This window comes from Ictidomys tridecemlineatus, chromosome X, assembly GCF_052094955.1.
Source record: "Ictidomys tridecemlineatus isolate mIctTri1 chromosome X, mIctTri1.hap1, whole genome shotgun sequence".
Lineage (NCBI taxonomy): Eukaryota > Metazoa > Chordata > Mammalia > Rodentia > Sciuridae > Ictidomys > Ictidomys tridecemlineatus.
The window spans coordinates 17,599,182-17,612,590 of record NC_135493.1 but is presented as its reverse complement, the minus strand read 5'-3'; the positions used below and the strand labels follow the sequence as shown (position 1 = coordinate 17,612,590).

Sequence of the window (13,409 nt, the reverse complement as noted above, 5' to 3'; positions counted from 1 at the left end):
AAATTCTAAAGGATTTTCCCATGTGTGCTCCAAAGGAAATTAGTCCATCATGATACCTCCTTACTGCTCTGAAAGTAAAAAGGCATCTAGAGTTCAGTAAATTTGAAAACTATCTACTATATACCCCTTCCTGAAGAAAAGGCTGTGAGAAGTTCTGCAATAAAGTGATCTGCTTAACCCACTGTTTCTCAAACTTATTTGACTATGAAATTCTTTTTGCAACAGGCACTTTCAATCTCAGAACATTCTTTAGGTGAGGCTGATCAAGGCCAAAGTCAGGAGTTTTTGAAAAGATTTCAGCCCCTTAATTTCTGCCCTTTTGTCTACTTGGTGATGATCTCTCTCTGAAGGGATTGCTTTCCTGTTTCCTCATTCTTCCCCCAATTAAAATAGGAAAGGATCTGATCTCAAGGAGGAAAAGAAGTCAGACCACTGAAATACATCATCTTTTTGTGTTTGGTATCAAGGATTGTCATAAGACACATGGGAGGTGTCAGTTCTCCCATAGTTGGTATAGTTTTTCTGACAAGCTGGAAGTTTTTAATTGTTAAATAACGTAAACATCAGGGTATGACTTAATTAGAAGGTTTAAGTTGCCACATATTATTCTTTTTGTTTGTTTGTTTGTTTGAGACAGGGTCTCCTGGGGCTCAAGTGATCCTCCCACCTCAGCCTCCTGCATAGCAGAGACTAGAAGTGTGCACCATTGCACCTGGCTGTAACATTATTTTAATTATGCATTATAAGTACAGTGTACTCTCTTTTGATAGAATATTGCTGCTGTTTTCTTTATAAACTGGAATAGTTGGCTGAAATATGACTAAAATAGAATAAATAAGATTGCCTAAACTTTGGAATTCTGCTTACGATCATTCTTTCTCTTTCTTTTAAACAGAAATGTACACTTTGTAGTCAGCCCGGTGCTACTATTGGATGTGAAATAAAAGCCTGTGTTAAGACCTACCATTACCACTGTGGAGTACAAGACAAAGCTAAATACATTGAAAATATGTCACGAGGAATTTACAAGTAAGAAAGCAACATTTGTCCATTTTCCTAAACATGTCAGTAAGTAACTGCACTTAAGTAGGTTACCAGTTACCTCTTTGGTGGCATTTAGTCAAATATAGAATACTGAGCCTATTATATAGGGAATCAGAATTTCGATTGGCTTTTCCTGTGACTATATATCCCTGAATTAGCATTCATTCATTCATCCAGTATTATGCTTACTCTGTGGCAAGCATTGTGCTAGGAGCTGGGTACACAATAGTAATCAAGACAGACACAGACTGCATCCTTTTAAAGGATACAGTCAGATAATTGGGAGCACCCTATTTTTACATGACCAGACAATAAATACACAATTACAAACTAATAAGCACTCTAAAGTTACAAAGTGCTATGAGAACATATGACAGGAGAGCTAACATAGTCTGTAGTAGGGAATGTTTAAGAATTTTCTGAAGGAATCAGCACTTGAGCTGAGATAAGAAGGATAAAGGTGAAGATGGGGAGGCATTCTAGGCAGAGAGAAAAGCAAGTGTGCAAGACTTTCGGGTGGGAAAGGAGCCAAGGAGAGATGGGGAGATAAGTTAGAAGGCTATGGCCGATGATCCAGGTGATAATTGTTGGTAACTTTGACTAGGATATAGTTGAAGATAGAAGTCAAAAGATTGTCTTGGAAAAATGATGAATGAATATGGTATTGGGGTGTAGTTCAGTGAAATAGCATGTATAAGACCCTGAGTTCACTCCCCAGCATAGCAAGGGAAGAAAAGTAGGATTTGGAGATTTGGGACTGCAATATCACTTACTTTTTTAATGAATCTTCCACTGTGGGCTAGTGGCATCTATAATGATTTCATTTATTTAATCAAATGTAGAATAATTTGATAGGGATACCTGAAATTTAATTTGCCTTTGAGAGTTGTAAAGCACTTCTGTATTCTCACATGCCTAATATGCTGTAAACCAATAACTTCAGGGTCTGGTACTATGTGTAAAAAGCAGTTTACTCAAGCAGTCATCAGATCATTTGGGTTGCCTTCATAAGTTGCTGATGCCATATTATAAAATTGACCAAATTTTGTTAGGGCATAAATATTTTCAAAGGAGTTCCATCAAGCCTTTAAGAAACAGATAATATCAATGTTATTTGAAAAGAACTAACACATAACAAGAGATGGGAAATTTCTTGGCTCATTCTATAAAGCATGCTTAACTGTGATACCAGACCTGACCTAACAAAGATACATTAAAAGAACAAACTGGAGACCAATCTTACTTTTATAAATATATATATACAAAAATATAAATAAAATATTAGTAAATTGAGTGCAGCTCTATCTACAAATTTAAAAGATGTTCAAAATTAGGACATATGTTAATGTGATCTATTATAACTAAGGGTAAAAAAAATCCTATACCTTCCCAATAGATGGTGAAAAGACATTTTATAACATTCAATATGAATTTATGATTTTTTTTTGGTATTAGGTATTAAACCCCGGGGCGTACGTAACCAATGAGCTACATCCCCAGGGTTTTTTTTTTTTTTTTTTAGTTTTATTTAGAGACAACTCTTGGTTAGTTGCTTAGGGCCTCACTAAGTTGCTGACACTGGCTTTGAACTCATGATCCTCCTGCTTCAGCCTCCCAAGCTGCTGGGATTACAGGCATGTACCACTGTGCCCAGCCCAATGTTTTGAATTTTAAAGTAACATAAAAAGAGTGCTCTTGGTAAGCCAGGAATCTTAATAGGGTGAATAGGAGAAAATAGCAAATAATTTAGAATTGAAATAAGGAGCAATGGTCCTTATCCAGGGGTGATCCTCAGAATCACCTGGGGTAGATGGGGATCATGCTTGGGCCCCACCCCACAGAGATTTAAGTTCATTAGGTCTGTGTTAGGCACAAACCCTGTATTTTATGACTTTTCAGGTGATTCTTATGTTCATCTCTAACAGAACCATTAGACTAAATGCACTATTTTTTTCTTTTTTGGGGGAGAGGTACCAAGGATTGAACTCAGGGGCACCCAACTACTGAGCCACATCCCCAGTCCTATTTTGTATTTTATGTAGAGACAGCGTCTCTGCCATAGTCTGGCTGGACACAAATAACTGAGCCGCCACAAAGCCTTGTAGATTCTGGGCTCCATCCAATCCCCCCCCCCCAGAACTCACCGGAACTCCAAAGTAGCAGGAGGCTGAGGCAGGAGGATCGCAAGTTCAAGGACAGCTTCAATAACTTAGTGAGTGCTGGGCACAAATAACCCAGCCGCCACAAAGCCTTGTAGATTCAAACAGCAACTCTTTATTCCCCAACTCTCACCGGCACTGCACACACCACACACACTGCACACACCACACGGGAACACACTCCCTCCACCAGGCTCCGACCAATCTCCCCAACCCCCATGGGAACTCCAAAGTAGCAGACACTGAGGCAGCAAGAGCCACCCTATTGCCCGACAGTAAAGGTCAAATATACAATTCAATCAATTCAGCATCACAGAGATTATATATAGCTTAATTCAAATCATCATCTCAATGGTTCGCTGGTGTCACCTTTCAGCCATTCCCTCTGGCAAATGCCAGGAGTCATTCTGACTGGGCTTGGCTCTCAACAGGTCTCACTGAGTTGTTTAGCACCTTGCTTCTTGCTGAGGCTGGCTTTGAACTTGCAATCTTCCTGTCTCAGCCTCCTGAGCCACTGGGATTACAGGCATGTGCCACAGCACCCAAACTAAATGTGCTTTTATTGAGATTAGGAGGAAGACAAAGGAATCAACTACCACCATTACTTTCAACATTCTTCTCAAGGGTTAAGCTAATGTAACAACAAAGGGAAAAAGGACTGTAGGTGTAGCTTAGTGGTAGAGTATTTGCCTAGCATTTAAGAGGCTCTGGGTTTGGTCCCTAGCAAAGCAAAAAAGAAAAATGTATAATAAATGGTCTGGGGTTGTGGCTCAGCGGTAGTGTGCTCGCCTTGCACGTGCAAGACCCTAGGTTCGATCCTCAGCACTACATAAAAATAAACAAGTGAAATAAAGGTTTTGTGTCCAACTACAACTAAAAATAAATATTTTTAAAAATTTATAATAAATAAAATGATCAGTGTCAATTATTGATGTATATCAAGAAAATCCAAAGGAATTAATTCTGAACTTATTAAAATTAATAAGGCTGCACAATATGAAATGACTTTAAAAAAACAATTCCAGTTAGAAAATGCAAAGGAAAAATGTTCATCATCCATAGACACAAATTAAAGGTGAATCTTTTCCTTCTTTTTTTTTTTCAGTACTGGGAATAGAACCCAGGACTTTATGCATGCTAGGCAGGTACTCTACCACTGAGCTTTTGTATTTTGAGACAGGATCTCCCTAAATTGCCCAGTGTGGCCTGGAACTTGCTATCCTCCTGCTTCCACTGCCTAAGTAACTGAGATCACAGATGTGCACCACTGCACCCAGCTTAACCTTTTCCATCTATAAAGAAAAAAGGACTCAGACAAAATATATTATGCTTCTTGACAGAATAGCATTGAAAATTATCTATTCTCACCAAATCAATCTATTATTTAATATAATTTTAAACCAAATTCAAAATTTTTGACAATTTTATTTAGAAGAATAAGTGTGATATAATTTTCTACTTGTAATGATTAGGTTTACTTTATGTAATGGGGAAAATATCAGCTTCAACAAGGTAGTTGTTTCTTACCTCAGGTGGGCAGAGAAAAGTCTAGATGTTGGGGAGCAGTTTATCCGTGTCATCAGGGACCCAGGTTACGTATCTATTATCTTTCTGCTTATTCATCCTTAGAACATCCTTCCACATATGTGTGTATATATTTTAGTACACACAAGAAGATCTCTAGAATACATTCAGCAGAATTAATGGTTACTATCTACCATTAATTGTAAAGGGAAGGAGGAGAAGAGACAGTTTTGCATTTCCCATTGTCTGATTCTATGGTTTATGATGAACTGTGTACTGTTATTTAAGTAGCCATTTTTTATTTTTGAGTACCCAGGATTGAACCCAGGGGGCCCTTAACCACTGAGCCACATCCCCTACCCTATTCATTTTGAATTTTGAGACAGGGTCTCACTAAGTTGCCGAGGCTCACTTTGACCTTGTGATCCTCCTGCCTCAGCCTCTTAAGCCGCTGGGATTACAGACATGTGCCACTGTGCCTGGCAGCCATTAACATTTTAAAAGAACAAGCCCATTTTATACATCTAAAATCTAGTATGTGAAGAATTACTGCATTTACATTTTTATTTTATTTAGCTATTTTTATTATAATCATCTGTTTTCATTTTGGAAAAAGTAGAGAATTAGATAAGAAAAATGAGTTAATTAATTCTACTACCCAGAGCTAACAATTTTTAAATTTTTTGGAATATTTTCTTCTTGATGTTTGTGTGATTGTGTAAATGTGTATATTTATAAAAAGATTCTTTTTTTTTTTAAAGAGAGAGAGAATTTTTTTAATGTTTATTTTAGTTCTCGGAGGACACAACATCTTTGTTTGTATGTGGTGCCGAGGATCGAACCCGGGCCGCATGCATGCCAGGCGAGCGTGCTACCGCTTGAGCCACATCCCCAGCCCAATAAAAAGATTCTTATATATACTGATTCGTGATCTGTTTTCCAATTACTATACTGAGATGACTTTTTTTCTGTGACATTAAACAGTTTTATATGTATTTTAATGGTTACATAGTATTCTATCCTGTGGATATGTCAGTTAGTTTCATTGTTTCCATTTTTGGATATTTAGAGGTCTTTTCTTTTTCCTTCTTTTCTCTTCTCTTTATTCTTTTCTACTTTTTGACTATTAGAAAACCTTGTTTTAGTACTGGGGGTGTGGCTCAGTGATAGAGCGCTTACCTAGCATGTGTGAGGCCCTGAGTTCAATCCTCAGCACTACATAAAAATAAATAAATAAATAAATAAATAAATAAAGGCATTGTGTACAACTACAAAATAAATATTTAAAAAGAAAAAGAATACCTTATTTCAGTGTCCATTTCTAAGCAAAATTATTTGCACAAAGATCCATAGTGATTTGAAATGCTCTTTCTTTTTCACATTAAAATATGTTTCTTGGGCTGAGGTTGTGGCTCAGCAATAGTAAACTCATCTAGCATGTGTGGGGCCCTGGGTTTGATCATCAGCACCACATAAAAATAAATAAAATAAATGTAACAAATTAAAAAAATGTTTCTCCAATCTGCTTTCAACATGGGTTGCAGACAGAGACCTTTCAGGTCAAATGAGAATCTATATGAAGTAGTTTGAGGAGAGAGGAATGGGCAAATAGGAAGAAATGCAGAGGGATATTTCTGTATAAAATGGCTTCCTTTTAAATATGGCTTTCCTTCCTTTACCAACCCTTTCTGGATTCTGACAATATATTCATATTAAAAAGGCAAGGGAGGAGTATGTTTGTTGTCTTCATTGTCTTTAAAATGATTTAATATGAATTTTTTAAAATGTCAGTTTCCCACCATAAAATAGTGAGTTCTGTGACAGCAGGGATCTTGTTGACCAACTGACACCTGTGACCTTTGTGCCTAGACTGGTAAAAGACACTTAAGCAACTATGGAAAATATTCTGTAGATGGAAAATCATTCCATAAAAAGATTAAAAATTTTCTGACAACAAGGGACTTGTTAATTTTAGATGAAACCTTTCTATTCAAAAGATTTTTCAAATGGGGCTGGGGATGTGGCTCAAGCGGTAGCGCGCTCGCCTTGCATGTGTGCGGCCCGGGTTCGATCCTCAGCACCACATACCAACAAAGATGTTGTGTCTGCCGAGAACTAAAAAATAAATATTAAAAATTCTCTCTCTCTCTCTCACTCTCTCTCCTCTCTCACTCTCTCTTTAAAAAAAAAAAAGATTTTTCAAATGTACACCAAAATAGAATGGTATGACAATTTTCTCTATCAGCAGTTACCAAGTTATTACCACAGTTGTTTCATCTATTGTTTTTTTTTCTTGAAGTATGTTAAAGCAGAATCCCAGCTCTTATCTCTACATACTTTAGTATGCATCTCTTACAAATATGGGTATATCTTACAAAATCAGTGTTCCATTATCACATATTATAAAATGAACAATTCCTTATTAGTATTTTCTCATACCCAGTCCATTTCTACGTTTCCCTACTTGTCTCCCAAGTGTCTTTTTAGATTTGATTTGCTCAACTATTCAATACATCAAGGTCCATTCACTGCATTTGACCTGTCTGCTAAATCTATCTTAAAATAGAACTATCCCTAACTACTCACATTTTTTCCATCTTCTTGAAGAACCCTAATAAGTTATCCTGTGAAAGTCCCACATTGTAGATGTCTGCTTGCTATTTCATGTTGTCTTTAACTTATTTCTCCAACCTTTCCCTCCATATTTTGTGTAAACAATAAGCTGGTTCAAAGGCTTAATATGATTCAGGTTATAATTTAGGCAAGATGCATCATAGGGATACTGTATAAGGAATCTAACCTTGACACTTGAACTTGTGAAATACAAGACGTAGTTTCCAGTGTGCATCATTTGAAGAGTAAAAATTCTCCATAGCTCTTTGAAAGTTATTGAAAATGTTTTAAGACTCAAAAATGAGAAAAACTGGATTGAAGTAATTTGTTAATATTGTACTCCCAACCCAACTCTTGGCTTTTATTCTACTCAAATATTAGACCTACTTTAGATCATCTATTTGACATGTGAATTTCTATATAATCTTTTATCCATTATTGACCACAAGAGGGCATCCAGTGAACATTTTCTAACCATTGTTCCATCGTCATATTGTGTGTAATTCACCTAAAAGTGAGCTCAAATCAGCCCACCTTTCTCTGATTCTACAAAATCATTTATATTGCTATTTTTATTAAAAACTTAAATGAATTTCAGGTTGGGAATGTATGTAGCTCAGTGATAGAGGGCTTACCTAGTGTACATGAAGGCCTGGGTTCAGTCCCCAGCACTGCAAAAATAAATAAATAAATAAATAAATAAATATCAATTTTAAGGGGCTGGGGCTGTGGCTCAGTGGTATCATATTTGCCTGGCATGTGTGATGCACTGGGTTCGATTCTCAGCACCACATATAAATAAATAAAATAAAGGTCTATCTACAATTAATATATATATATATATATTTAAGAAAATAAAATAAATTTCAAATACATAGCATATTATATCCAAGTAAAAGGTTGTTGAAACAGCATGATACCAAAGAATCACTCAAAAAATTTTCATTGGAGGAATCTGGCCATCACCACCACCTTAACCAAATGATCAATCATCAGCATCACTAATAGCAGAAGGTTTGAAATTACATGCCTCCTGCAGTATGCAGGATCACCTAAAAAGTGTCTTGACTGAAAAACAAAAGTTAAACGTAAAGCTAATCAAACCTTTAGACATTCTTCCCATTTAATATGAAATATAGGGTGAGAGAACCAAATAAAACAGTATAATCACAGTGTGATGAAGTTGACAAGTACGCTGGTCTGATTCTGACCAGAAAAGTCAATGTTGTGAGACAAAAAGAAGTTGGAGGGACCAGACTAGAATGAGAGAGACATAGCCTAATTCAATGCAGGAAAACTATTGGATGATTCATGAAGGTATTCTAGTATAGGCTAGGACACCAGTGATGAAAAGACATTTGAAGATTTTGAGAAAAATTGTTTCATTAAATGTGAACAGAAAGTATCAGTTCATATAGAATATATTTCTTGATATGTGACTGCAAATTATGGATATGAAACACAATTCATAGAATTTGATTATTCCTTATATATACCCAAAAGGTGTATTTTTAAGTTGACCAAACACCTTGCTTTTAATCTGATTGGCCAGAGTGAGGAATTGCCTTATGATAACTGTCATCATAAACTAGAGGTTTTGAGATAAATTTGTTATGTCAATAATATTGTGTTTTCTTACCTTGCAGATAGAAATGGACCTGTAAACAATGGTAGGGTATTTTTAATTGGAATGAGGAAACTCATATTTTATATGGGCTCAGACTTTATCTGCTAAATATGATATGAGTGTATTCTCATTGAAAATGACAAAGAATTTTGAGATTTTTGTTTTTCCTCATTGTAGACTGTATTGTAAAAATCATAGTGGAAATGATGAGAGAGATGAAGAAGATGAGGAACGAGAGAGTAAAAGCCGGGGAAAAGTAGAAATTGATCAGCAACAACTAACTCAGCAGCAACTTAATGGAAACTAGGTATGAATGTTAATTATATGGGATCTGTTGTCAGGATACAATACACACTTGATAAATAAATACACAAGTAATGGTATGCAGTAAGATATTTTAATCCTATTATGTTTAGTTAAGAGCATGTTACTGGAATGCTGAGGATTGTGTAGGCTTGCATAGTTGTTGTTTTTCTTTTTTTTAACTAGCCAATTTTGTAACCATAAAAACAAGCTATCTACTTTATCAATAAATATAGTTATAATGTCAAATTAGTAAGATATTCTCACTCCTCAATAACATTATGTTGATTGTATTCCCCTCAAGCATCATATTTTACATATTTTTATCATCTTTTAAACAGGTTCATGGGACAGAGTTAGAAAACTGGGAATGAATAAGACATCCATAACTACTATTCTTTTTTCACTGTTTTCTAAAATTAAAAAGGGTTTGTAACTTTTTACTGCCCAACTCTTAGATCTTTCATTGAACTGCCTAAAAACATCTTGTTTGTAAATGAGCCTTCACTAGACGGCGAGTTTGACATGTTGGTATTACGTAGCTGTAGTTTGCAGTTTCTGGGAAGCAATTGAAATACTATTAACCCTGTGTATAGTGTCAACAGTTAAAGCAGACATTGAAATGAAGTAAGCTACATTTCTGGACTGAACAAAGTTCTACTGTTTAGAGTGTTTAAGTTTGTTTAGTGGATTCATGCTCAAGGGAAACTATAAGCAAATTTTACTTTACAATGCAAACATGCCGCTGGTGGCAACACATGGTAATTTGTGGATTTTTTTTTCACACTCAAGTAATGGAGGCTAGAAATGAAGAGAACCTTCTTTTTCTCTTGGCTTTGACAGCACATGCTAAAAATCTCTTCCAAGAAGTGTGCTGAAGCTTTTCATTTGGTTCCTGTTAACGTTGTTCTCACTGACCAGCATGGACTCGGGCAACTGGTGATTATAAGCTATGAGCTCCAGTGCTTATGCCAAAATTCTCTCGACAATACACTGCTTGTCTTTCCATGTCATACAAAGAGCTTCTGGCAAAATGATTGAATCCTTTCACGTTTAAACTAATATTTGGCAACAGCAAATTAAACCTCTTTCTGATTAAGGGGTTACTACTTGCTAAGGACTTTAGACACCATGTCTGAAACCCATTCCTCCCAAGTGCCCTGTTGTGTGAACACTTCACATATTGGCCCAAAGTATGTAAGGAGGTCTCGTGTGTTATAGGAGTAAAAAACAGTCTTTGCAGAAAACAGTATTTATTTTTAATTTTGTGACCACTATTTTAGAAACTTTATTTAATATTTGTAATGTTTTCAGTCATTGCTTTTGTTATCTATTAAATAGGCTTTGGGGCCCTGCTTTTTTTCTGGCAGGGCTCAGTGTTGTTTTATTCATCATCACAATTGTTGATGAAAGCCTAAGAACCCACCCAGCTTTTTAGAAAGGATTTTTACACTGGCATTTCCAGCTAGTGATATTTTCTTCCACTTCTCTGCTGAAGCACATTTATATGTTTCTTTATGGCAAAACCAAAAACAACAACAAAAAAAAAACTTTAGTTGTGGTCTGCCTGATATTACCATAGCACCTCAATACCAAGGGTAGGATTCTGATTTCTGAATTATTAGTTAACCTACCACAGTAAAGCAGATTTGCAAATAAGAAACAACATGCTAACTTGACTATACATTGAGATATTCTGCAGCTGATAGATTTAAAAATGTAACAGGTGGAAAATTACACTGTGCTTAATGACTGAATTTTTTAACTGCTAGTCCCTTAAGATCATGTTTGTCAAGTGTGTATTTACACATTTCCTTAAATCAAGGGACTCTATGCGTGCTTTATTTTAACCATCTTTATTGTTATTTTTAGAAGGAAACTAGCTTTAGTAGTGGATTGCCCTCCATGTTTTCTCTTTTTGCTCTTAATCTGTCATCATGTGTATGTGATTAATTTTCAAAGTTCATCATGACTTGAAGTGCAAGGACAGATCTAAATGTTTGTTTACCAAGCTATGTGACTTTTCCCAAAGGATCTGTACTTTATTTCCTTAAAACGGCTTGAAAACCCATTATTTTTTAAATCTTTAAATCACTGTGTCTAGATCATTTTTACATTGTGTGCCATAGAACTTACCCATGGAGAAACAGAGCTCCTTCATTTTTGGACAACTACTGTAATGATGTTTTTTTTTTAGGAAAAAATGGAAGGTGCCAGGGGTAATCATGGCCAGTCAATAATTATATAAAGGACTTCAAATACTATAGCTGTCACTTGATGGATTTGTTATGTAGTAAAATGTACAACTTTGTATGGGTTTCTTTAGCCCTTTCTCTGCCACTAGCAACCAGAATAGCACTTTACCTTTTGGTTGGCTAGATAAGTGGCTGACTACCTGTTTTTCTCACTGTGGTGTGATTGGCTAAATAATCTTTCATTAAAATTGAAATGTAAATTGCAGTCACATGAAAAATCACCTTGGGTTGTAAACCTCCAATATTTTGATTCTCTATCCATGTTTTCATCACATGCTGAGTAAAAGTGCCTTACAATGTAAAAATTGTACAGTACTTATGTTCCCAAGTAGCATCATCATCTTCTGGGTAGTAATTCCATTGTGGTATTAATATTTAGATAAATGGACCTCAGCAGTGTATTTACTGTACATCTCTTAAGTCTTTAACTGTAGTTTTAATAAGCATGACATTATTTGATAAGTATATGACATTTACATCATTTCCAAAAATACTGCCATTACTGTCTTTTATGCATATTTTAGCCTGAAATTTTGAAGCATCTTTTTCTTTCTTTCCTTTTTTCTTTTTGTTTTGTTTTATTTTTGTTATTGATATTAAACAGTGTAATCTTTGCAAGCGTATATTGAAGATTATTCTGGAGCATTTATTGCCTTACCAGAAATGTTAGTAAGAAATGTTCTTTAGAGTAGAAAGATAGACTTGAGTTTCTATACTTTAATAAGAGCTCTTTGTTCCTGGGGGGAGGTGGGTGGGGGGTGAATTTTACTTTCATCTCAATTTATTAAAACCCATAACTGAAATAAATTTCATTTCAAGGATCAACAGTTTTAGACTTTCAGATAGTAAATGCTCAGAAGTACATGCTACTCAAGATATTAAGAGATCTGTAGATCTACTATTGAATCAGAATCTATGTACTTGAACAAATGTGTGAATCTCAAATGTCTCAAAGCAAAAGAAAAAGTGTTTTAGAGTGTTGTTGCTTTTTTAAAAAGCACTAAAGTTAGACCAAGGTATAGTTTTGTTCTGAAAGACATTTAGGTTAATTGTAAAGATAAGGAATGCATCATGGGTCAAAAATCAAACATTCCTCTCATGTTATGTATATTTTGTTCCTGTTATATTGGCTTTATTTTCAAAATTGTAGTTTGTAGTATTAGTTTCCTTTTATTGGTATTCTTGCATATACTATTCATTCAATAAATGAGTTATGACTTTCATATTTGTATGTCTTTTTTGTGAAACATATAATGAAGTTTATTTGACACCAGGTTTAATACTGTGTTCCTTTTAGTATTGCTTTATTTTAAGGTGAAATGTCAGAGGGGTTAGGGATGTAGACCAGTGGTACAGCACTTAGCTAGCATGCTCAAGACCCTCAGTTCAATCCCCTGCACTATGGGGGGGGGGGAGAGAGAACGAACACCTACCTCAAAAATACTGTTGTAGGGGAAAGAAAAGTATGGGAAGAAAAAAAGTTAATTCAAATTCACAATATAAAGGTTTTCTCCGAGAGAGAGAGAAAGCAATTTTTTAAGCACAATACAATTGCATTACATTTTGGTTCTTCTAGTACATTTCAAGGATCAACAGTTTTAGACTTTCAGATACTTAGTACTTAAAATACTGGAACCTGATTAGAAGATGATTTTGAAAATAAACACACCAAAACTCCTAGTATAATTTATGTGACAGATTGCAGGAGTGAAGGATTAATACCCTTGTCATAAAGGATTCTACCTCATAGGCTTACATTTACTCCCATTACCATGGGCATCATGCTGCTAGTACAGTACTCCTGTATTGAGATTGGTCATGTCCATGTAGAAATCAGAGTTTTAATTAGTGGAATATGCTCATTCCATACATAATTCCTAACCT

General features: G+C 35.4%; 1 protein-coding gene across 3 annotated transcripts in view; it reads left to right on the top strand.

Moving 5' to 3' along the window:
• The window catches only part of Phf6 (PHD finger protein 6), a 51,352-nt gene extending 38,604 nt beyond the window's left edge, over positions 1–12,748 (top strand). For 2 of the 3 annotated variants that reach the window (XM_005337682.4, XM_005337681.5), the window contains exons 9-11: positions 896–1,029; positions 9,145–9,274; positions 9,612–12,748. In XM_005337682.4, the coding sequence (XP_005337739.1) occupies positions 896–1,029; positions 9,145–9,274 (264 nt within the window). In that variant the 3' untranslated portion in view covers positions 9,612–12,748. The remainder of the gene's footprint in view (positions 1–895; positions 1,030–9,144; positions 9,275–9,611) is intronic. The other variant, XM_013363971.4, reaches the window with a different exon arrangement.
• The last annotated feature ends 661 nt before the right edge of the window (positions 12,749–13,409 follow it).